Source organism: Accipiter gentilis, chromosome 1, assembly GCF_929443795.1.
Source record: "Accipiter gentilis chromosome 1, bAccGen1.1, whole genome shotgun sequence".
In the NCBI taxonomy this organism is placed as follows: domain Eukaryota; kingdom Metazoa; phylum Chordata; class Aves; order Accipitriformes; family Accipitridae; genus Astur; species Astur gentilis.
In genome coordinates, this window is record NC_064880.1 from 6,733,616 (window position 1) to 6,760,157 (window position 26,542).

The 26,542-nt window shown below is 39.9% G+C and overlaps 1 protein-coding gene and 1 long non-coding RNA gene across 8 annotated transcripts in view; one reads left to right on the forward strand and one right to left on the reverse strand.

Moving 5' to 3' along the window:
• VPS13D (vacuolar protein sorting 13 homolog D) overlaps nucleotides 1-14,057 on the forward strand; it is a 109,496-nt gene extending 95,439 nt beyond the window's left edge. For 6 of the 7 annotated variants that reach the window (XM_049811046.1, XM_049811075.1, XM_049811092.1 and 3 more), the window contains 3 exons: nucleotides 6,982-7,113; nucleotides 11,867-12,107; nucleotides 12,933-14,057. In XM_049811046.1, coding sequence (XP_049667003.1) covers nucleotides 6,982-7,113; nucleotides 11,867-12,107; nucleotides 12,933-13,064 — 505 coding nt within the window. In that variant the 3' untranslated portion in view covers nucleotides 13,065-14,057. Of the gene's footprint in view, nucleotides 1-1,893; nucleotides 1,965-6,981; nucleotides 7,114-11,866; nucleotides 12,108-12,932 lie in introns of those variants that run through there. The other variant, XR_007507343.1, reaches the window with a different exon arrangement.
• An 813-nt stretch (nucleotides 14,058-14,870) lies between these two features.
• Nucleotides 14,871-17,969, reverse strand: LOC126043258 (uncharacterized). The gene is made up of 3 exons (XR_007507382.1): nucleotides 17,850-17,969; nucleotides 17,082-17,196; nucleotides 14,871-15,666 (listed from the first exon to the last, which is right to left on the reverse strand). It is a non-coding gene; the product is annotated as an uncharacterized LOC126043258 (long non-coding RNA).
• Nucleotides 17,970-26,542: the final 8,573 nt, after the last annotated feature.

Genomic DNA, 26,542 nt, shown 5'->3' on the forward strand with positions numbered 1-26,542 from the left:
ACCATTGCTTGGTCAGCACTGATGGTTTTTGATGGGACCATTATAAACATGAGCACACAAATAAGACTAATGCTCCATCTACTGCACTGCCCTGCCTGTTAGCATACTGTAATCGGGAGTTTTAAGACCTCGCCATGTGCTCTGAGGCAGAGTAACTTTATGGCCATGGGCACTTTAATCTTCACTAAGGCCTGTTCAGTTCATGTTTTTCCGATAGGTGTTTGGACGAAATCCCTGCAAAGAATTGTATCTTTTACATTGAATCAGAAGGTGAATGGGGGCATTTTTCAACACATTGGAGAGACAGGAAACTTTAAGGTGACAACTGTAGTCATCACCCTGTGATCAGTATAGGAAGACTCTGGGAGAAATTGGAAACTGAGATGGCAGTGTTAAATTTTGTTAACTTCTAAAGCTTGATGATATCAAAGTGCTTGAAAAACTGTTTGTTTGCTGCACAGCTATTATAGTCAGAGGTGGAGCAAGTGCTGAAGGTTGAACACTGCTTGATGCATGGAGTATGACTGGTGTAAGTGCCATGCTGTTGTTTAGTATGCAAGCACACCCACCTTATGCAGATCTTGGATTTGTAATATAGATGTCATAAGAATGTGCCATTTTGGTGAGTACATCTGCTGCTCTGCTGGTTTTAAAGTGAATCTTGATGTCTTAAGCTCTTCCCACTTCCTTTTGAACTTGGAGCCTGAAGAGGTTGTATACAATAATAAACCCAATGAATAGCTTTCAATTTTGTTTCGACCTTGTATACAAAAGAAAGGTGAAGGGGGGAGAAGAGCTAGATCTCCAAGAAGTTGGCAGGAATGGCCTGCATGATAAACGGTTGCTTCTTCAGCATGCTGTAGTTCTCCTAGAAGTATACTGGGTCAGATAAAGGTCTGCAGCATCAGAGCTGGTAGATCCCTCAAAAGAGGAGGGATTTGACTGTAAGTGGGAGGTTTTAACCCTAGGCACCATTTATTTGCATGTTTCTGCCTGAAACTAGCATTTTGGGAACACATTTAACAAGCACAATATATTCCATGCATTTGCTGGAATAAACGGTGCATATAAGCTTCCTCAGATATGCAGTCAGCAGGGAGCTGTCTGGCTCGTGATTTTACACATTCTTGCATCTAACTGAGACATTCTAATGCCAAATCCAACACTCAGACTGACTGCACTGCGTGTGCATTTTTAACACACCTTAAAAGCATCTGTCTCTGAATCAGTGAATGAATTCCATCACAGAGCTGTGCCAGATCTCTGGGTTCAGGCATCCAGTCATCAAAAAATTATCTGCCTGTTGGGAGCTGCACTCCCAAAGGCCAACACTGGGAAGGAGGCAACTGTACTTATCCTTTGAAACACAGCATTACCTTCTGCCAGTAGAGTCACAACGGAACATGAAATCTAGATTGCCATAGATTTTTCTGAAACTAGGCCCAAGTCATTTAATGTTCTCAGACGCAGAGAACTAGCACATGAAAAATAATGCTGTCTGTCCCTTTATGCTCAGTAAATGCCAGGGGACATTCCTGCTTATTGCAAGGGTTCAACATTTGAAACAAAGTTCAAAGTTCCATCAGTGAGGAAAGAATCACGGAAATAGTGGATTTTTAGTATTTTGCAAAGGTGCGATACAAAATACAGACCGTATCAGAAATGGCATATGTTTTGTTTTCATTTGTTAATCCTTATGATCCTGTGGTATGACTGCATCATCTGTAGTTTGTTGCTGTGATGGCTGAACTTTTTAGGTCAATTTCTAAGGTATACATTGTTTATTTAGATTTTAATTTGTTCCAGCACTTTGGGGTATGCTTTACACTGTGTCCTCCCATTACACATGTATGAGCCAAGTACTGTCTTCGTTCTGTGTTTTGTGGAAATTAGGTGCATGGGATGATGATGCTTACGGAAGGCTGCAGGTGCAATTCAGTACTGAACTTGAGCAACTCGAGCAGGTATTTTAGTTGTGGCATATTTTATGATAGAATATGTAAGGATATTCCTCCTTGAATTTATCAGATTAGGTCACTTCTTAATGTCTGAAATGCACTAAAGCCTCCTTAGACAAAGCCCTGTATTTATGAAGCAGACTTTTTCCAGAGCCAAGTAAGTAACAGGTTTGATATTATTTCTTCAAAATACTAGCAGCAATTGAATTGTTTCATAGGCTTATATTACCTGCCAATTTTCCTTTGTTTGAACTAAGGTTGTTTTATAATTATTTCAAGGGGATAAAAATTGTTCCCAGGCTGAAAGTTAGTGTGCCAAGTTACAGCCCAGAGCAGACTTTTATCAATAAACTTTATGCAAACCTGAAAAAACAAGTTTACAATGGAAACACTGACAGAATTTGAGCTATACCAGAACCAGTAAGTTACTCCTTTAAATGGGTTGGAATGATGAGGTTGTTAAATTGGAACACCTTTATGAACGCGACACGCTGATGACAGTTGCTGGAAGTTTTGGCAGCAAGAACTAGGTCTAGCTGAAGAGAATTGTTACTCGAGAGCGTAGGGGAGAGCCCTGTGGCCAGAGAGATCTCTCTGGAGGACTTAAATGGCTAATTTGCACACCAGTGTTTGTCAGCGAGAATGGACCTGGGGTTTTGGTGACAGGCACGCAGTACAGCAGGTGAAGTCTCTGTGAAGAGCCTCCTCCATTACATACTGGTTTCGGATGCCAGGATTGCATCTCCTTGCACTGATGCCTGTGCAGGAATTGGGGTGGCCTTGCACTCTTCCCATTATAGATCAAAATCTGTACACATGCTCAAGTTGGGCTTTTTGAACAGATTTGTAATTGCCAGTGCTGCTCGCTTACCAAGAAGACAGATCAGAAATTCCACAGATATACATTTTAAATGAAAAGTTGTAGTGATTACTGTGTCAGTCATAGGTTTTTTCCTTGTTGCTGTTTTTCTATCAGGAGAAGTTGCTACATTTCCTAAAGTTGTTTTATTCTGAGTAATTATTCTGGGTGTGATACTGAGGAATGTGAAAGATGTAAATTTGTATATAATTTTAGAAGTGCAATGTTTTGTTTTCACAGACTATCATCTGTTGATGTACAAAGTTTGATACCTTCTGATTTTTTTAATGTTGTTGTGAAAGCAATGTAGGTACACTTCAAGGAGATTTTTTTAAGTCTAAAAGACACTCAAAGATGAGTAACGGTTACTGCTCTCAAAACCACTGTATACTTATGCACCTCAGCAAAAATCACATCTATGTACCTGATAATGTAAACCTGACAGGGGCGAACATGTCGTGAATGAACAAGGATAAGTAGTTCTGTAAAACACGTGTCTCTTGAAGAGTTTTTTCAAAGTAAGTTGGCAAGTAATGATCACCACTAATACCGGAACAACTTCCTTACATCAGTGGGTTGGTGATCTGTTTGATTGCAAAACTTCTGGCTTAAAACTGGTCAACTGAATCACAAGAATTCTGTGAACTGTTAACCAAAAGCCAACCAATTAACACTGTTAACTGTTTTTAGTGTGCATACAGTCATCTGAAATGAGATTCTCCAGTGTTCAGCTTTGTCTGAACAGTGAAGAACTGGAGTGTGTGCCTCAACCTTCTGACACCATTTCCAATCTCTTTGTGTCTTCATTCAGCAGCACTCTTCCCTGCTGTGACTAGTAGACATGAGGGCATTTCTGTCTTGTATTGTCTTTGTGTGCTTATTAAAAAAGAATCAGCAAATCTGTTGAGTGCATGTTTAACGTAACACAGATGTGGGCACACCACCATTGATTCTGCTTTACAAATCTTCAGCTTTTTGTATTTCATCATTGTTGCTTATTATTTACAGAATGTAACTTGAGACAGTAGAACAAATTTTTAGATTTAAAAAATCAAGTTGTGTGGAATGTTTTTAGCTGTCCAGACCAAACAGACCAGTTTGCCAAGGGGTGATGGACTAAATCAGTGCAACTTATGCTAGCACTAGTGGCACTTAGTTGAAAAGCAGCTGACGTTCTTAACACCGAGACAAGAATTATATTTTATAACCAGGATGAACATTTTAGCACAGAGGCGCAGTGAAGACAGTAAGGACTGTACTTCCTCTGTTTAAAAACAAAAACAAAGCCTAAAAACAACCACAACCGAACCCACAACTTGGAAATTGCCAAGCCTTCCATAAATTCATTGTGGTGCCTAGTACTTTTGTAGTAATAGTACTTTATCTCTGACCTGCTTCTAAGCCAGACATGAGAACCCAGTGTTCACTGATGCTTCTACGGAATAGGTCTGATTAAAAGGCCCTATTCTTTCCTTATTTTTACAGCAGTCTTGCTTGCAATACTTTAGATACCTCTTCTCACGCTACTACAGAGTATTAGAGAAAATAGCACAGTTGAATGTTTATCTGAAAGATGGTTAATGTAAAAACCATTATGCAGTGTTGTTGCTCACTCCCATATGGATGGTTATCTAACTTTCCTGAATGCATAATAGGAAGGTGTCTCAGTAAAAAGTTATTGATTGGCCAGTAGTTAATTAAAAACTACATTATGCTTCAGACATTCACTCTTTAAGCTTGTCAATAGAAGTTACGGGTGCTGTAGAGAGATTTAACAGCCAATGAGGGTTTCCTGGTTAAGTGAAATTTTGCCATTTTACTGCTTTTGGAAGTTAGGAAGTAGGACAAGCAGCAAGATGTGAATTACACTGGTTGGAACCCTTTAATTTCTTTGGAACTTTGCCTCAACGTTTTGTGTTTCATGAAGACAAACGCATACTTCTGTTTACTACTTTGTAAAAACAGGCACTTATTTGTTCACCTGGTGTAGGTTCAGAAAGATAACAATACTGTCATACAACTGTACCTGGTACAGATGAATCCTGTTTATATCTAAAAAATCTAACAGGCAGGAGAGGTGACTTGCTCCAGAGTCATAGTACTTGATAGTGAAGTTCCAACTGCTGTACGCAGCTGTTATTCAGTGGAATAATTTTAAGTCATATATAGGTTGTGGAAGTCATCTATTTACCTAGCGTGTAGGTTATCCTGATTCGGAGAAATGCTACCAATGGAAGAATACAGTTTTAAGACATTGCACTTTTTGCAGATGAGGAAAACAAACTACCTTTATGTAGCAAATTCCGATTTTCATACTGGCATTTTTTAGCTTGGATGCGTAACACTGTAATTAACTAATGAATGTCTAACCAAAAGTGAAAGCAGGGCAGCAGGACAGGTAAAGCAGTGAGAACATCTGTCAGCAGAAGTAAAACTGAGTATTTGACTGTTAACGTTTTACTGGCACTTTTAACGATAACATTTGTTAAGGTTTCTTAAGCCCCTGCTCTGTTTTGCATTCTTTTAGTTGGAGAATTTCTACTCTTCATTTCATCCTTCCTGCTGACAAACTGACCTTCCATCTTCACGTAACTATAGTTCAGCTGAAGTGAAGTCAAGAGCTTTTTGTCTTCTGAAGTTTCTCTCAAAAAGGAGCAGTGACAAGCAGTACTTCTGAGCCTCAGTAATTTGTTATGCAGGTCCAGGGATGTAATAATCTCATTAACAAAATCAGAACTTACCAGCTAGTTATCATGTATTAAAAATATAAATTGGCTGGTGTTTTTCTCTGCTGTGCTGGAAAGGAAGTATCTTTGGCTTCTATACCTTGTATGCAAAATACATTGTTGATACCAGACAGAGCAACAATAGCCAAAGCACACCAAGAGGCCAGTCACCCAATAAGAGAGCAGCAAAGGTGATATTAAGTCATGAATGACATCTAAGAGATTCTATTCTAGTAACATTTAGTGCAGCCAAGAAGGGAAGGGACAAAAAAAAAGTATGTCTGTCAACATTAAAAGGCAAGGGTGTCAAAGACTTGAAGGAAAAAGAATTTTAAGAGGGTGCATGGGTTTCAAGTCTGGGACAGTACTGGTGAAAGGGAAAGGTGACGGAGGAACAAGGCTCCAGAGAAAACATCTGCAGAAAGTAAAGCTTAGAAGGCAAGTACTCTTGTGTGCTATTGCTAAGCAGCTTAAAAAGAAAACGTGTTGTTACATGGGATTTTTTTCCTGTCTTTTGATCAAAAAGGATAGAAGCAGTTCATTGTACAGGATCTTTACAGAGAGTCAAGATGGGAAGTGGAGAGCACTAATCACAAATGGTGTATTTGGCTTGGAAAATTAGTAACAGCAGTAGCCTGAAAGAGATATGAAAAAGCATGCAGCAGACCCAGAATGATGCTGTTAGGAAAGGACAGAGAATAAAGCAGGGCTAGGCAGCCTGTAACACAATTCTTCAGGGGTAGGGCGTTCCAAAAGCTTAACGGAATTCAGAATATTATTTTTTAACAAAATACTGCTAAGGGAGGGACCAAGCATGCAGTTCTTTAGCACTGTGGCCAGTATCAACCTCTGATGTCTGTTGGGCCACATGTGTCTTTTTTATTATTGTCATTTTTTAATAGACACTCAAGAAAGGTAAAGTATGCTAAATCTTACTATGGAGACTCTATCTAACCATGGATTCTTCTTTTGTCTTGTCTTAACTGCGTAGTTCCTATTTCTGTAACCCTTCAATTTTCAAACTACTGACACTGTCCATCAATGTGAGCTCTATCTAGGTTGATGCAGTCTTATTTTCTGTAGAGAGGTGAGAAGAAACAGTCAAATCAGTAAAACTCTGCTGGTAAATAGATCCCAAAATCACAGACAGTATCCTCAGTTCAGGTTGCTTCTTCCTGTTAATTTAGCATACTGCCCCTTAATTGTAGAAGAAAACTGGGAGATGTTTCTTTGAAATGTAAAACCATATGAATAGACACCATGTCTTCCAGAGCAAGTATTAGAGAATCTATATGCTGTTTTTGTGAAGACCTTGTGTTTTTAAAGGCTTTGTTACTCCTCATACTTCAAATAAAACTTTGTGTGCTGACAGGTTTAAGTGGAAGGGAAAGCGCTGCTGTTGCACTAAGTCATTTTTCTGCATCCATTTTGCATGTAGGACACAAGCAGAGAGAGTGAGGAAGCCACGCTGCTGTAGAGGACCTCAAGGGCTCTTGCCCCGCTATTTAGAAAGTCAAGCGGAAGGACAAGAACAGCTGTTCAAACTGACTGACAACATCCAAGATGAGTTGTAAGTACTGACTTAAGCAGTTACTTTAAGTAGTTCTGTTTGCTGCCATCATATCCTCATGTCTTTGAGGAGGAGGGACTAAAACTGTGTTACATACACACACATGCATGAACATACATTTTGTTTGTTTTCTTATGGTACCAATTTTCTTATGGCACAGCATGAGCACCTGATGACTTACAAAGTGGCCTGTCTGCTGGCCATAGACAAACATCATTACAGGTACCACAGGGCTCCTTTGGTTCACTTGTTGCTAACTGCCATTGATCACACATCACATACAGGCTGTGGAAGAACTGGAGCCTTGGTCTGTTGACTCTGGCTCCTATTAATGTTCAATCCTTACAAAAGATGAAATCTTAGTAAGTTTGTAAGTAATCAATATTAAATTTAACATACATGTCCAACCCTCCATATGCATTGATAAAACAAGTGCATGTTTAAAGCCTGTAATAGTCTTCCTCTATAACATCCATACAGGCAGAACTAGTATCTCTTCCCCTATCTGTCCCTTACCTTCCATTTCTCACAGCCCAAAGCTTAGGGAGTGGCTAGTGATTCCGTGACAGCAATATGTGAGCCACCACTGACAAGGCACTCCGAGGTGGCTCTGGTTTAGATTTGAGAGAAGCTAACTTGGATGACTGTGGTACATGTTATTCCTAAGCTATGGCTGTTAACAATTAATGGCCAAAATAACCTGCAAAATTTATTTTTCTCCAGAAAAGTCAATACTGAATAATTTGAATGGGTAGTACACTAAAGGCACATCTATGTTTGAATGCCCTGGATATGGGTTCATGAAAGCAAGTGAAGACAGTGTATAAATGTTACTAGTGGTCAGGTTTGAGAGCATGAAAAAAAAATGCATACAGAGTGAACGTATGGAAAGATAGGTGTACATTTGTTTCTGCCCCTGAAACTCAGCACTGGTGAGGCCACACCTTGAATATTGTATTCAGTTTTGGGCCCCTTGCTATAAGAAAGCCATTGAGGTGCTGGAGCGTGTCCAAAGAAGAGCAGTGAAGCTGATGAAGGGTCTAGAGTACAAGTCTTATGAAGAGCTGGTGAGGGAACCTGGAGAAAAGGAGTCTGAGGGGAGACCTTATCGCTCTCTAAAACTACCTGAAGGGGGGTTGTAGTGAGGTGGGTGCTGGTCTCTTCTGTCAGGTGGCTGGAGCTAGGACGAGAGGAAATGGCCTCAAGTTGCAGCAAGGGAAGTTTAGGCTGGATATTATGAAAAATTTCTTTACTGAAAGGGTTGTCAGGTATTGGAACAGGCTGCCCAGGGAAGTGGTGGAGTCATCATCCCTGGAGGTACTCAAAAAGCATGTAGACAAGGCACTTCAGAACATGGTTTAGTGGGCATGGTTGATGGTTGGACTCGATGATCTTAAAGGTCTTTTCCAACCTAAATGATTCTATGATCTTAAAGGTCTTTTCTGACCTAAAGAATTCTACAGGAGGTGTCAGTTCGTTGGATTGGGGTCTTAAGACATAATTCATTACTTAACCCGATCTCTACCAGTTACCTGAACAGCTGTTTTCAGTGGAGAGTGTAAGATACTGTGTTTCGCATCTACCACCCATCAAGAGTATCTGCCAAGGCAAAGCAGTTAAAATGGCTGATGGTGAAGCTCATAGAGGCGGGTACCAGTTCAGCAGGGTATCTTAATTTCACCAGTGTCAATGATCAGGCTCTGAAAGCCAGGTACCGCTCTAGAATCTACCCTCGGTTGCCTGTAAGGAAGTTTTTATTCTGCCACTTGCTTGTGGCCCTGTGATCTTACACTCTTGTTATCCTGTTTTCATCCCATTTAAGGGCCTTTATCCATATGCACTCTCGCTCTTAGATATGGAGAATTGAAAGAGAGCAATTTGTGACCAAAATATTGTCAGCTTTTTCCAAGTGTACCCCATAAGCAGATCAGTGGGCTTTTGTCATCAAGTCACACTGTTCATTCACTGTGACTTTCACCATTAGGAACATCATTCAACAAGAAAACAGTGTTTCTTGTCATGGAAAATAAGTGCAAAATTATGCCTCTGACTTTTATCCTAGTATCATAATCAGAAACATATTTAAAGACCTGATTATTTGCATATTTTCCTTCAGAGTTAAATCCATAAAAGGGGTTTTAATACCTTGCTCTACTGTTCTAACTAAATGTTTCCACATTTTTTTCCAGTTAGGCTCACTGTTTCACTTCTGGAAAATATTGTGTAATTACTTCCTGATGTTGTTAAAAACCCCACAAATTCTCCAGAGATCTGGTTGCTTCTACTTTGTTCTACTGGATCATGTTTCATTTAATTTTTCATTTTATTAATTTGAGATCTTTTTAATAGTGTATTAGTATGGGTCTAAAAAAAAAGTAGTATCTTCAAGTAGTATCTTAAAAGGTTAAATACCCATTTTGAGAACTAGACACTGAGAAGAAAGTAACACTTGGCAAGAGAAAATGGGTAATGATGCATGACTCAAACTTAGAACAAAATGTAGAGCTTGAACTACAAATTAGCTAATGTTTCTTTGCTTCACCATTAAATCACTGTCCTCTCTTTCCATTCCTCAAAATACATACAAGACACCAGTAAAAATCTTGTATGGAAAATTAAGATATATAATCTGTTGTTCTTGTGCAGAAAATACAAACTTGTATTCTGATTACCCAATGGCTTCCACTGAACTTTACAGTAGCTTTTAGTCCTTCAGTTCTCTCCATGGATGCCCCAGTACAGCGGGGCTGTAATACCATACATCAGGAAAACAGCTGTTCTGCCTTTGTGGGTGTACAAAACCTTCTCAAGTTTCTCAACTTTGCTGTGACAATTGCAAAGGACAGTGCCACAGTATTAGGGGTTTCTGATAATTGCCTTCCAATCTTCTTTCCCCGCTGGAAAAGCAGCAAAGAAAGCCAGTGTGCCAGCAAGTTTCCTCTGGTTCTGCTTCTAGTGGAAGTCTGACCTGAGTCAAAGCTAAGGTCTCTGTAAAATACTGTACTTGCTTTTATGTGCCTGTTCTAAGCAAAAAGGCTATTATTCTGCAGGCTATAATGCTGCTCTATTTTAAAATTGTTTTCTATGACACTCCATAAAAAATATCCCTCTCCATCCTAATTAACTTATTTCAAAGACAAAACTTTACCCTGAAGTGTTTGAACTCTGATGGAAAACTGAGGGGCAATTGCTAGTTTCAGTAACTGTTAACATTGTCTTTCACCTAGGTTTTCTGAAGCTGAAATACACATTTTTGTCCAATTGTTTTACTTAAAGGAACACAATCCAATTACCCTATCCTGTAGTTTCACCCAAGGTTAGAGCTGAGTAAAGTGCATTGCAGACCTTTTTTTTAATAGGATGGCTGTGCTCTTTTCAGCACTTAAACAAAAATGTAAGCTGTTGAGTAAGTGTGTATGCCTTTCTCAAGCTTATGGAAGCAAGAGCATTTGTCAGTTGACACAGCTAGGAGGCACAGGGCAGATAAAAGACAAGTTCAGTGCAGAATACCATCTTTCAGAGGACTATTAATAGAAAATTACTGGAACTATTCTTTTATACCACAAAAAGAAACAGTGATCTGACCTTGTGAAATATTTTTGGTTATTAAAATTCTATTTATAGCTATGGGTTTATTTGGATATAGCTCAGAGTATTTGTGCAAAGTGTTACTTAAATGGTAGAGCTGACGGTGGTGTTGGAGACGGTAAGCTTTTCTGATCTACCAAAAACTCTCAGGACTGACAATCTTCCTTGATTTCAAAGACAGTGGAGTATTTTGCAGAATGTATTAGGACACCAGCAGACACATTTGTACAAGCAATCATTCAGAAAATAGTAATTTTGAACCTACCCGAGAGCTTGAGAATCGTAGTTTTACAGATACGCTTCTACTGCTGCTGGCTGTTAACAGAGCATAATTACTCTATTTAGCACCTTTTCTTAGATAGGATTTTGTATTTAATTTTCTGAGTTTTTCAGCATTTTAAAAAACCCACTAATGAGGTTCATTTAAGTAGTAAATCAGAAGTGGGGGAGAAGTATTTCTGTATGAAATATCTTACTTCACTTTGGCATTCCTTACTGCTATTTTTTACCCATCAACCTTTTAAGCCATCATAATTCTCAATATTCTTAACTCACTCTTTTCTACCTCTACTATTCATCACTCAGACTAATCTCTCTGGGGAAACCTGCTTGCTGCTTAACCTTTCACCCCTGTGTTAAACAGCTAATTTCTCTTTTCTAGCTACTGATCCAGGCAGCAGGTTAAACTTTTTGTTTTCAAAGGCAAGGGAGGTGTGTGGTAAAAGAAAGCACAGTAGGTTTACAGTGTGTAGAAGGATAATGCTCTTGTCAAAAATGTCTGCAAACCTTTCATATATCAGCAATGGAACTGAACTTACAGTTAAACAAGTATTAGGACTTGTGGTGTTCCAAATGCAAGGAAATTACTCTTCTTAAGCCTTGTTAAAGGATATTTTTATATGCCCTTTTAATATCCAAAGCTAGAAGCCAGGCATTTAGCACTAATATTTTATTTACAGCATGATTTTTTTAACTGGGTGAGAGGGTACTTCATCAGCTTAATTTTTAGAACAGTTTAAATTAAATACAGATGAATTGTATGTGTTACACTATTAATTTTTCTGTAAGACTTCTAAAGGTCACTCAAAACGTAACAGGTGAAGACATTTGTTAGTTTACTATTTTTAGCTTCAAGTGAGTAATTTTTCTTTTTTCTTTTTTGCAGCTTCATAGCAGTGGAAAACATAGACAGCTATTGCGTTCTCATTTCATCAAAAGCTGTTTATTTCCTCAAGAGTGGTGATTACACAGATCGCGAGGCCATCTTCCTAGAAGTCAAGTATGATGATCTCTACCACTGCCTTGTTTCAAAAGACCATGGAAACGTGTATATACAGTTGACAAAGAAAGCCGTTAATACGAGTAGTGGTGTAGCAATGCCAGGCCCATCACAACAAAAACCGATGGTAAGGATCTAGCACCTATTGTTTCATTCTTTTCCCCTTTATGCGTGTCCTGGTGCTGAAAGTGTTGTAGTTATTAGTGTTTCGTTTCCTGTGTTGCGTAACAGTGAAAATTGTTCTGTCAGCAGTGAAAATAGCTGCTGCGGAAAAGGTTTAGGTGACAATAGAACTTGCTCCCTAAACTCCTGAGAAAAGCTGAAGGCAAAACCTAAAATACTCTGGCAGATAGTAACGTTACAGTAGGAAATGTGTATTTACCTGAGAAAGGCTTTTAACTTTACAATGCATACATGAAACTTAAGTACTTTGCTGTCTATTTACTCTAGTCTTCTCATCCTATACATGGTATTTTTTTTACTGCAAGGTATCTAAGATTGGAAAGAGTATTTCTGTCATGCATGTAAAAGTTTATCAGAACTCTCACTTCTAAAACCCTTTACAGGTTTTTTTTTGCTTCATTACAGTAGTTGATCAGGGGTCTGTTTTACAGGCAAGGTTATAAGCTCACCCCTGACCCCAAGTGAGTTTACATTTCCAAACAGATAAGCCAGATAAAAGGTAGGAGGGGAAGCAAAGGAAGTAACTTCAAATATTGCGAGATGTTTCTGTTCTCATCCTAAAATAACTATCTCTCTTTACCTGTCCCTCCTCCTCTCACTTCTTTATTTCAGCCTCAGGACTGAGAAGAAATCTTCACTGAAACAGTTCTGTTCCTTACATGAGACTTCAAAACTAATCCTTTCAGTTAGTGAAGTGATAACAAACAAATACATTCTGCTTTAGATGACAGCAGTACCACATTAAGAAAAATCGTATTTCTTTTTGCAGGTGAAAGTGAAATCTGAAGTTCTTGCAGTAAAGCTATCTCAAGAAATAAACTATGCAAAGAGCCTTTATTACGAACAACAGCTTATGTTAAGACTCAGTGAAAATCAAGAACAATTAGAGCTGGACTCTTGAAACCTCTTCCTTACTGCCAGAGTGAATTGCAAGTATCAGCCTGGAGCCAATGGTATTCTGTAACTAGAGAAAGTACTACGTGGGAAGGAAATAATTTTAGTTTTTAGCTAAATGGAATCATTGTGCATAAGAAAACAAGTAAGGTGGGCTTTTTTTTTTTTTTTTTTTTTTTTTTTTTACATTAGTTGTATAACAAAGATATAGCTGAAATGCATTTGGTTCTGGGAGAAGCCCTGTATTTTGCTAACATGTATATATGTAAAAGTGTTTCATGTAAATAAGAAAGTACAGACTGGGGTGTTGGTATAAACAGAATGTTTACTGTGTAAAGAAATTAAAGGAGCTATACTGAGTCTCACTACACTACCTGAACCTAGCCATTCTCTCTCCTTTTTTCCTTGAGGAAGCTGATTTTTCACAGTGCAGGAATGTAAATAAAAGTTGAAAAAAAAAAATTAGGATTTAATTGTAGCTGTTGGAGCACAGACATCCTGTATTTTGGAGCTTTAACACTGTGATCAGCGTGCACTGTTCGGGGTTGTTCGTTGGGGTTGGTTTTGGTTTTTTTCTTAAATCACTAGTACAGCTAAATGTAGGTATACCCAGTGTTCCACTGAAATTTCATCCTCGTTTTTAACAAAAATAATTGCATTCTGTTAAATATTGCAGTGAGGACTCACTAATTCAATTACATTTCCAAAATATTAGAAAACAAGCAGCTGATTCTGTTCTGAATACAGCACTCAAACCTAGCAAAGTCTGCATCTCCAAAGACCCCTGCTTCTAAGTTGTTTAAAGTTAAGTGAGCGGCCTTGGAAATGGAAAACAAGTTTAAAGTTCTTTCCTTCACTCAGATTGAGTAAGCATGTATAGTTGGCTGGTTAGTGTGGACTTCTGCTAGCATTGGAAATGCTGGGAGGAGAGGAAATCACTGCATTATTTGTCTTAACGACAACCTCTTCAAAATTAAACTTCTTGAAATAATAAAAACAACATGCTTTTTCAAATATTGTACATCAAATCAGTATTTGTCTCATCAACTTTAACCAAGCTGAAGATTGAGGAAGGAGTGTACTTACAAACCTTTATTCACAGAAACTAGGAGATCTCATTTTCATGTTTGCTCCCTTGAGATAGCTCAGCAACTGTGCTGAATGGCTGCATGCACTATGGCATTTTGCCATGCAAGGTTTACGTGTAAATATAGAGTTTTACTGAAACTGCTGAATAACCTATGTTCTAAAAGTGTTACTTCGTAAACCTTTGACTAAAGTAAGGAGCCCACTATAGCTTTACTATCAACTTAGTTTACCTTTTAATATCCTTTCATAAAGGCATACAGGAATATTTTTAAACTGAAGGTTAGAATTAAACCAGTTCTCAACTCCTGTAAAGTGAAAGGCAGAGGATTATTGCATAAGGAGAAAACATGGTATCAGTTGATGTGTGTATGGTCTGTGACTGGAAATCAAAATCCATAAAGGTCCATTACGCAAATGAAACTGATTTAATGCATCACTTTTGTATATTTCTCTGTATAATTTTTAAGTAAAATGTAGAATTCAACAAGTGCATTGGCTCAACAGTGCTTTAACATGTCAGTCCTGTTGGACTCTGCTACCAAGACTCCCTGCTTTTCTCCCCTGTAAAGTTCTTTTTTAATGCAGCAAATGTCTAGCTGCTAAAGATGGTAAGTAGATGGGGAAGGAAAATAAAAAGTAGTTCACTGCTCTCTGTTGAGAATTTACAGGAGAATGGCATGAATACTTAAGTTTTGTAACAATTATACAAGGAGCTGACATGCAAGCACCTGAAAAAGGAGTTTGATAGTACACCCTTTGAGGCATCTGAACACAGGGAGCCACAGTAGGTAATTGATCTAATTTGTGTGTTTATTTCTTTTGGACTATGCTTAACCTGTTGACTGTTGATAATGATTAAACAGAACATTATTTAAACCTTTGAAAAGTGTACCTACTAGCCTAGATGTGTATGAGTACCATGGACCATAACTGGCTGAGGTTATTCCAGCATGCTCCTCTTGAGTATGGTGGCTGAAGTTGCTCACTCATCTATAGGCAAGGCCAAATTGGCCTAAGGGTACATACACAGTGCTGATTACTAGGAGTGATGTACAGACATAGCTGAAAGAAGCATATTGCCTCATTTAGCATTCCAAAATAAATAGAATCAGAATTTTTTTTTTTTTTAAAGTGCAAATTATGTTATTTATTGCTGTAACCCAACTATTTTTATATAATTTCAGAACGCTTACTGTGGACTTCCTATTGCTATTGGCACCACTAACATTATTACTCAGTGAATAAATATAACTCAGATGACAGGAGCCATACTCAAAAATAGTTTCAGAGGATGGGGAGAGTAAGAGCAAGTCTCCAGCTTTCACTCAAATTCTTAACAACTCAAACACAAGCTGTAAGCAGACAAGACAACATAATAGTGCTGTTTACCAAATTCTGCACAGTTCTTCAGATTACGAGCCTTATGAAGCCAGTATGCTTACCACACTTAGCCTGGTTTCATTGGAGGAGGTGTGACTGCTGCAGCACTGAAAGCAGATTCACTTTTCAAATTTCAGAAGCTGAGGAGGAAGAAAATTCACTGATGAGAGACAACAGTAACACAGCTTTCTCCCCCTGCTCGCTGTCTTTAGCACTTAGCCAGTACAACTCAGGGAAGACAATGCTTTTTCATGCCTCTGCTCAAGTCTTTTTAAAAAGTTGTTCACCTTCACCCTCTAATAAAGATTAAATAACACATCAACAATGCAGGTACTAGTTAAAAAAGTCTACAGCCCATGCAGTGATATGCTGAGGTAGAAATACTTTGCTTCAGCCTATTAGCTTTGATTTTACCTATATTTTGCTGAGAACTGTACAGCTTCTCTGCCTACCCTGACCAACTTTGTTTTGTTGCTGGAGCTGCTACTGAAGAAATGTAAAATAAAGATTATTGACATAAGAGTTATTTCACAGTAATTCTGGAGAAGTGCAATAAATTTATTCCACCCACACTCTTCCTGTGCCCTTGCTTGCAAAACCATTAATTATGTGCAGGAATAGAAAATGACTGTAGACGACAGGAATGAGTAATTCTCCAACTTAGACATGTGCTTCTTGGAGTGGCAGAACAGCCCTCAAGACTGTTCTTACATCACACAATTCTGATGTTGGAGGTAAAACTTGACAACCACCTGGAATGCTGGTTGTCACTGCAGCTCAAACCCAGACTTACACTGCATTTCTCTGACCCAGACACTGAGATAATTATGTCTGAGAGTCTAATTTTCAAAAAGTCATTTAAGAGTGAGAAATCAAGATGCTAAGTTACTTAAACCTAGAAAAAAAGCACATCTTGTAAAATAAAATCCAGGTGTCTTGCTTACACATCAGATAATTTAAATAAAATTGAAATGCTTCTGTGTGATAGTAGCACCTCAGAGTACATGTCACCTACCCAAGCTATAAAATGCCAGAGTTAAGTCAAACAACACACTTTCAAAAAACCAGCACTTAAGGTATTAATATAGTTTTATAGGGGGAAAATGCATCCTAATATTTCTAGCACTTACCCAGACTCATGTGTTCTGCTGTCACTAAAATGAGATAGATTTGTGACTGCATTAGATAAGCAAGTTTTTAATGGGCAAGATATGCAGAACACCACAGATGGCGATGTCATTTTATTCTAGAAGCAATTCTGGACAAGCAGAACTACAACAGTCCTTTCTGTTCTGACCTAAGTCCACAGCTGTGGCTGCAAACTTCTGTTTTGCTGCCCTGTATCTGACAAAGCAATCAAAACACAGAGAATTACTATTTTGGATCATATTGGTTTAAGCTCTATGATGCACTCATCGCTGACAGGAGCGTGACAAGGCCACTAAGAGATGTTTTTGCTAAGGAAACAGTATTACTGGTAAACAAGCTGGTAATGCAGAAGTATAAAGATCTGCATAATATGGCTGCTAAAAGAGGCAAACCCCACACCACTCACCAACAGATGATTTTTGTAACCAAATGTAATTCCTGGAGACGGTCCTCAGCTGGTAGCAGGATCTAGCACAGTACAAGTGGGATGAGAAGATAAGGTGTCCGCCTGCTTGCTGCCTCTGGAAGAAGAGAAATTAATCACTTTGTGAAGTCACAGAACAAACTGGAAAAAAGGTTCATTAACTTTTAGATACTTTACTCAAACCAGGGGTGAGGTTCTACATGTACTTATATATCTTACTAGGGTATGATCAGGCTGAAAACAGACTTTTTGTTATAGTCATTACTAGATCATAAACAATTCTGTTACCTACTTAAACTTAGCCATTTATAACTAAAGTCTAGGCAGTGCAACAGGAAATACAAAATGAGGTATGCCTGAAATGAGGTAAACAGTGTGCAAGATGTGACCAACATCTTTCCCTTCCTTCTGCTCCTGACTAGATTTCCAATAAATCAGCTAGATAATACTTACTAGCTGAACAGCTTGTCATGAATGCTGTTTACCAAAAAAAGTGCAGTGCTTACATTTTTGTGGAGAGAATTTAAGTGGCTAAATGGTCCACATCTCAAAACAGAAAAATAATCATCACATTTCCCTATGACAAGGTGGTTTTGATCTATTTGCTATCCCATTTCCTAGACTGCATGCTGGTTTTCAGCATTTATCTATTTTCTCACCAATAGAATACTTACGCTTTCTAGGATCCTAGGCCAACTATATGTATTTTTTAACAACTTCTTTTTCTCTGTAATGCAGCTTAGTACTGACCTGTTTTCTACAGCGTGCAAACCACTAGGTGATGACTCCTCTAGGAATAACCTTGCTTGCTCTGCTTCTCTTCTGAGAAGAATGTGCCTCTATTTGCTAATCACAATGATTTCACCTCTGGTACCTGACTCTGAAAAAGCAGGTTTGGAGGATTATACTCTCTTCAGCTTACAGGCTGCTGCAAAGACACTAAAAAAAAGAAAAAAACAAAAAACCACCACCAAAAAACACCAAACAAAAAAATACCTTTTAATTACGTCAACAGTTGCTCAAAATCCACTTACAAAGAGTAACACTTGTGTGTGTATGCTTAAATACTACTTTTTTAATATATACACTACCACCCCCCCCCAAATGTATGTATATACATCCATACTCGTACTTTTTTTTAATTATGTTGAAAAGTGATGGCCATACTCCAAACTCCTCTATTCTTAAAAGTATGGTTCTTACAAAGAAGGAGCACATAGTCTTTTTTTTTTTTTTTGGGGGGGGGGGGGGGGGTGTAATTCAAAACTATGCCCAGAGCTTTGGATTTCAGTCCGGATTTGGGTAAAATTCAGGCTTGATAGTAGGCTCTTAATCAGTACACATTATGATGCTTAGTTTTATCAAAGGTAGGGCTAGGACCAAAACACTTCCAATTCCCCACTTGTATTATTGGTTCAGCTTTATTATAGCCTACTGGTAGTTGGTCCAATGCTCCAACAGCCTTAAAAAAGCAATCAATCAGCACAGGGTAAAGCCATCTGCCTCAGTAATACCATAAAATTACCTAGGTTTCATTAACAGAGGCAAACAGATCAGTTTGACTGAACCATGTGCTTTTCATAGCTCTCTATCAGCAGATTTTTCTGAAGTGGGAGAATGTGAGGAAAAAACAGCACCAGATGTGTACATAAGGCTGGGTCCTCGCACTGTGGACTGGCTTTGCACGTGTCTCATGGATGTAAGAAAGAGACTTCAGTGTTAATCATATGAAAGGAGGCTTGCCAAAAAGAATAAGAAAGGTTACTCATTAACCACTGACAAACACTAGGGAAAAAAAAATTTTTTTGCTATTTTCCTCAGTAGAACTACAGCATATTCTAGTATAGAAATAAAAATAATCTTGGAGCAAACTGCAGTTACATAAGAGATGCATGCCTACTGCATTATATCAATTCTATTAATGGCCTGTTATACAGTTCTGTTGCCTCGATGCAGTCAGACTCCAGTATCACAAGGGTTTTTTGTCGGGTGTCCCTCCCCCGCTGTAGCTGACACACTATTGCCCAAGCAATGTGCCCAGCACAAAGAGTTCTCTTGGTGGATAAGAATAACCTTGCACCTCAGTCCTACTCTGGTCTGACTCAAAGGACTAAAAGGCCATGAGAGAAGTAAACAGCTTTCATGTGCATTTACAAATTGGATAAATGGATGGGTCACCCAAAGGTCAAGGATTATGTATGGGAGCTACAGAACAATTGTTTCTACACACTGAAAATGCCAGCAAAAAAAGTCCCCTGGATGCTGCAGCTGTAGAAAAATTTTAACAAATAAAGAGAAATCTATCATACCAACTATCCCTCAACCTTCCAGACATAGCAACAGCAAACATTTGCTTTGACCTGGGAGGTGATTCACCATTCCTAATGACTGTTGCTTCAAGGCCCCTGGCGAACAATTGACAACCAGCAGTACAAACCACCGGGTATCAAAATAATAATGTGGCAAAAAATTTGTGCCTGCATATAGTTTGGGGTGGGGGGAGCAAACCACCATTTGGAGGACCAGACTCCTCTCCCAGCCTTATTTTGCTAGGATCAAGCCCCTGACACAGCAACTCAAATACCAGGGAGAACACCACCAGTGATGTTTTCCTTTCCTTCTGCCAGTGTGCAGTTCTAGGCCCTTTGAATATTCCTTTGTGTGCCAATAAATTTTTCAGGACTTCTTTTAATCTCAAAGTATGAAGGGAATAGTATTTGAAGTAAACATCCCAGAAATGTGAAGACTGTATTTAGCACTACCTTCTGTGCTAGAATATGTCTGTCTTTGTGGTATAACAGCAGTTGCACTATGAGTCTTCAGAAAGTTATGCAGAGACAGCATCCTTGCACCCTGAGTTCAGACAGGTGTATGCAGAACACAAGAACACAATACTGTATATAAATGGATAGAATTATTCTTTTTGACTTAGCTCAGTATAAAGCTGATCTCCAATCATGCTATTTACTTGCTACCTGTATTAGTTTCCTCTAATGCTTAAGGGCTTCTCTAATCTGTACCAGCCTCAATATGCAATAGTATGTCAACCTGAAATTTCACTACCTTGTTAGTTTTGCGGCAAGAGAATCTGTTACGCACAGTGCTTACTCTTAGGTCCTGTAGCATGACACTAGTTACTACTTGAACATTTTGCTTCACTGACACTAATCCCAACTGCTGATCTTAGTCATTAAAAAAAACCCAACTTTTTAAACCAAACCAATACCCACCTGGAGAAACTGTCTGCTGATAAAACGTTGTGAGCAAAAATAAACAGCTGCCAAGTTCATAATCACACCAAGATCACAGCAAGAGCTGACATTCATAAGCAGGTTTAAGGGCTAACTCCCCAGCTTTGAGCTTCCTGATTTCAAATGACAAACCCACATAACACACAGACCTTCACCCACCTTTCTTTCTTTTCAGTAGCTACCTTTTTGCTCTCTCCTTTAAGCACACACCAGAGGGAAGCTGACATGCAGAAGAACATGTATTTATACACCCAAAACCCAGAATGCATCACAGGACATACAGAGATTCCCACAGCACTGGATGCACTCAGAATGGGAGCATCTGTTGTCAAAGCAGAGGTTACATGCCTATCTGAAATACTAACCATCAAAGACAGGCAGCTTATCACCGCATGTGTGCCTGAGCCTTAGCTGTATACTCGCCCAAAGATTACGGTATTACTGCAGGATCTATTTGCTGTGGATTCCTGTGGAAGTCTGAAATAACCCCCACACTGCTCAAGAATCCACTTTCGCACCCTGCACACACAAGCAAGCCTTCTAGACACATTGGTAATTGGACTGCTATGGAGAGAAAGCAGGTTCTGCATCTTTCACACACAAATGCTGAAATATGAGCAATTATTTGCAACAGAAACCATGACACTGACTGACGATCAACGGAAGCACAGCACAGTGCCTGCATGTTCCACTGAACAAGCATCTGCACCCTTCCTGGGTTGCATTCAGCAACACCTCTTCCCACTACCTGCACTGAACAAGTAGTAGCAAGCAACAGATTTCCACTGCAAACGAGACACCCAGAAGAGCCTCAGCACTTGCTCTGAGAGAGACAAGCAAAGAGGAGGTATTTCTGGAGGTCTGGCTCCTATTCAAAAGAGAAATGTTTCCCTTGGCTTGTGAAAGTTGCTCAGACTGAGAGCAGTAACAGGCTGAAGAAGCCAGCTTTCCAATTCCCTGTTCCATTACTCTTTTTGATTGGCACTTTAATGAGGGCGCTAGGGGTCGACCCCCTGCCAGGGGGCCGGTTCATGCCCCGTTTATCTCACAGTCCATGTAAGACTAAAATAACACGCCAGGCTGAGTTTCACTGGCTTGTGATCCAACAGCCCACCATGATGGATTGAGTGACTGCAGCAAGTTGGCAGCTAAAGTGTGTTGTAACAGTATCTTTCTGTCAGCACAACACAATGGATTTGCTGATTCCCGGGTTTTCCCAGTGTTCACCGTTACCATCAGCTCAGAATTTTCTAAAGTTCATTTTCCAGCAGGCTGCAAAGTGATAATAAATAACATACCAAAGGTTACGCCAAGCTTTTCTTCCCCTCAACTGTCCTATTGCTGACAAAGTAGGGGTTGTGGTGCCAGCTTTACTACACGCACAAGAACAGCCATAAATCCACTTGCTTTTCCAGAAAGGAATAAAGGGGGCAGCTATATTGCTCTTTTTGTGTGAGCTCATTCTGCTAGGCCAACACTTGCTACACAGGACTTTTCACCCCTGAACAGAACAGCGAATACAATCCAACACAAGAGGAGGTTGCTATGTGAAGCAGCTCTCTCCAGAAGAGCTGTCAGCTTATTTGGAGGCTAAGTTCACAGACTGCAGAAACATGGCTAACAAGCCACAGTGCTTATGATTTGCATGGCTTAGAACCATCAAAATAATATGTAAGTGAGCTAGAAAATCCAGGAATCCTGTGCAAGGGATGGATTATGCTTTAGATCCCTTTCTTTAATATTATAAAACGTCCTCATATCTCCTCTATAGGAGGAGTATAAAAAATCGGAGTACTAGGAAATTGCCTGGTTTTATTAGTCATCTGAAGAGGGCCTCTACGTCCTCTTACTAAGACCTTGTCTCTGTGCCCCATTTCCTCAATATCCTTTTCATTCTCCTTGCCACTGTCTGTGAAATGAACAACTCGCCTCAAACACTGGAGAGAACATTCTTATTTTCAGTTGTTGCGATCCCAACCCCTCCCAGCAAGAGTGAACAAATGAGCTCTACAACAGAAGTGGCTTTTCACTTCCTGTATAAGGATTTTTGACAGCACAAATTTCAACAAGCTAACAACTCTCCCACCCCTCAAAGTCCGATTAACACCCTGCCCCCCAGGGCTAATAAACAGGAAGGGTGAATGCTGTTTTCCTTGCTTACGGGAGAACTCTGTAGATCCATACAACTGTGTGTCTACGTTTTTCAGTTTCTTTTAGGCCTTGCACAAGACAGTCTAACAAACCCAAAACCACCTCTAAAATCAACTTTAGAACTTCAGCCACCCTAATGTTGATGTGTTCTGAAATATTTTATTGTGGGCATCCAGAACTGATCTTTTCCAGAACTCACCCTTTTCCATCTCCGGGACTCTAGATCCATCTGACTCTGGGCAAAGTCAAGTGTGTTCCTGCCAACAGAAGAAATTACCAAGAGAGAGAATGAGCAAGGAAGGTACAAGAAATGAGAATACAGATGTGGAAGGGACTCAGACAGGCAAGATCAAGAAAGAATGCATAGGGATATGAAAAGGGAAGAGCGTGATGGGAAAAGGGGGCCAGACTGAGAAGCTGCTTGAAGAAAATACAGCTGCTCTCAACAGCAGCTTACTGTTTACACTGACAATACAAATCCCTGCACAATACAGATTTTAATTCATGGTGCTGGAGAAAAAAGCCTCACGAGTTGAAGATTTTTATTTGCAAAAGAGAAGAAACAATCGTACCTACAAACCGGAACAGCAGCAGCACATGGGGTCGCTACTGGTGCAAGTCTTTGCTAGCACGAAGCATGTAATTAGCGTAATTCTTTGCAGAGCTCCTCTAGAGAATCCAGTTTGTAGTTCTGTGCACCCCAACACTGTAGCCTGCAGATACATTACTCATCTAGCTTTGAACTAGCTACCTCAGAGACTGCCAACAACACCGCCACAGAGCAAAGTAGATGATGTGCTGTGAACATGGTTTGAAGCTTTATTGAAGCTGCCAGTAGTCAATCTACCTTGCTAGTTCAATTCCAGCTCATATCTGCCTACACAAGTTGCTGCAGCCAAGCCCTAAATGTTCCTCTGGGGAGAGCTAGATACTTACACCTTAGCACAGTAACACAGAAGAGGGCATACTGAGCCTACAGCCAGAAAGCCTGGGAATTATTAGGAAAAACGAGTGGGTGTGGGAGCTCAAGGGACCAGTGGGAGGATGCAGGAAATCAGTAACACTGATTTGAATAACTGGTAACAATTATTAGATCTTTTTTTGTATGAATCATCTCTCAGAGACTCATCAGTTAAATGATGTCACTCCATGGGCAGTAAAAAAATACAGTAGAAGAAACAAGCCTGCCATGACACAAGGGTTTCGAGCCACAAGGTAAATGGCCAAACAGGTCTGGGAAACTTCACCAACACATGTAAAATGGAGCAACTTCTGTGGAGAACATATGCTTTAACTGACAGACCAGACAAGCCAATTTGTCTTCAGGACAATTATGATGTTACTTAGAGCTCTGCTGAAACTGCTTACAACTGATGGAAAAGGAGTGGTCTCACTTGTCTGATGACCACTGAACTTGTCCTTGCCCCTTCCCCTCCCCAGTGGTGATATTTGCATTTGAAACTACAGGTTGCAAAATTAGCCAGCCAGAACCATCCCAAGGGAACAAAACAAAACCAGAACAACAAAACAAAAGCCTGAAACAAGCAAACAAAAAAAAATGAGTTTGAACAGAATCCATTCTCTGACTGGGCTTACCAAACCTAGAAAAATGCTCCCGTCGTTGCAGGGGAAGGGGCAGCAGAGAGCAATGCTGCCTTATGCAGATTTCAACTACTTCTTTTATCTTTTTAAACAACTGCATGAAAAGAAAAAACTGTTTGATAAACAAGTAGTAGCATCAGCAACAGGTAGGCTCCGGAACTCAACAGCAACCACACTACAGTTCATACTCCCTTTCTCCCCACCTTCTAACACACCCCTTGCTTTTCCCAGTCTAAAGAACTATGGCCCTTTTCTGTCAATAGAAATACCAAGCTGCTGCATCTCATCCACATTTGTTTCTCACCTGCTTGCCAAAATACTGAAATGTTAAAAAAGCAAAATTACATTCTCATCCTCTGGTACAAGAGGTGCGAGCAAACCGCAAATGGTAGCAGTAAGCTCTACAGCAGGCATGGCCTTTCTTTCCCATACTCACCCCCACAGTTTTTCTGTAACCAAGAGTGGCACCACTGGGATAACTGAAGCCAGCTGCTCTACTGCAACACAGGGCTGACCTGAATGCACATGTGGACAATGTGGTCATGTCGGTCTGAGCTCCTGTCCTTCCTCAGCACCCAGGAATTTGGGATACCAAGGGAGACGCTGTCAGTACTACTTCACAGCCAACCATAAACCTGGCAGTGGCTGAGGAGCTGTATGTGAACTGACATTTTACATGTGGTCTGAGAAGAACTTGACCTCCTTCCCAGATCCAAAATGGGGGATGCAAATCATCATTCTGCACTGAGCAGAGCAAGAGGCGAAACTGAAAATATTCACTGCTCCAGGAAGGCTCACAGGTTCCTGAAGTCAGAGATTATCTCTACGTTTATACAATGCTCTTTCCATTTTAGACACAGAGCTCCCAGTATTTACCATCTGAAAGTGTGCTACCGGCAAAAATTTCTTAAAGGGGGGTCTGCAAGGACCCCTGTTTTATGGAATTTAGGCACAAACAGAGACAAATACAGGACTTAACTCCCGGAAAGACTGTCTATTAGATAGCTTCTATTGGTTTCAGACCTTCCTTACCGATGATGAGTAAAAAGGAAAAAGGAACATCAGAACAGAACTCCACTCTTCTGTGGTAACAGTGATTTTTAGCTTAAAAACTAGGTTGAAATGCTTTACCAGGTATTACTCTCCAACAAACCTGCCACACCACAAAACAGAAAAATGGTCTAAGAAAGCATATCAAAAACTTCAGCCTCACCACTACACACTGATTGTGGTGGAGCAACTACTTAAAAAACAGTAACTTTAATTTGCTTGGAGCTTTCTTGGGAGAGGAGAGAGGGAGAGGAAGCAGTAGGTATTTAGGAAAGGGTCAACAGAACAAATTCAGGTCTTGGTTCCATACCACATCTCTGGAGCAAAGCCCGTTACATAGAGGTGATGTCAGTAAAAGCCCAAGTACGCCATGCCTAGTTATCAATACATGTTATCAACTAAGAAAAATACTAAGCTTAATGGTTAGCATAATGCTATGTTTTTACAACATCTGTCAGCAATTATTTGTATTTACTTGCACTGCAAATGCAGAAGAAAAGTTGGAGAAATATAAACACCAGAATTCACTGAATTCCCACCAGTCTTGCATTTTCCCACAAAGAATCTCTAATCATCCCTGTTTAGACACTGCCATTTGTTCCTTGCCCTGTCCAGTATGGAATTTCTTCCCAATCCTCTATGACCAGACATTATTGGTCCTTGTTCTACACTGGAACAAATAATGACTAACCCCTCTGCAATTAGTGGTGTTAACTTCAGTGCTCTTAAGACAGCAATTAGAACTATCATATTTCTTGGACTCAAAACAACAAATCAAACCCTTTTCAGTTCCTGCTCTCCCCTTGGCCATGCTTTACACTGCAGAAAAAAAAGGAGGCAGGGAGAGCAAGGGTTGTGCTCTACTTGAGTTTACTCCACCTGTGCAATGCAGGGTGAGGAACAGGTTAGCTGGGTGAAAAGTTCACTGCAAGCTGAGCTGTCTGTTTCTCTTGCTTAATTTATCCGATATTTGGCTAACCTTGCTCTGAACCCAGCCCCCAAGACCCCCTTCCTCTCATCCCTCCCCAGCGGGTTCATGTCAGCCAAAGACACCGCCTCTTATTCCCTTCTCCCTGACCCTGCTGAATGGAGCGGGGGCTGGGACAGAGGGCCAAGCACAGAGAGCCCTTGCACTGGAGAGATAATAATTATTTATGCTCTAAACTTCAACAGACCTCATCCTCAGGAGCAAACAGAAAAGTTCTATAGTCAGCAACATTGCCTGATACTGTGTTCAAGCTTATCAGTTTTTCCAAGGCTGGATGGCACCCACCCTGCGCCCCCACCTTCTCTGCACCCTGTTGCTCTTCCAAGGATGCAGCACTTCCTAAGGTAACTTATAATGGATCCCTGATCCACTCTGGCAGCCCTTGCAAGGGGACTGTCATA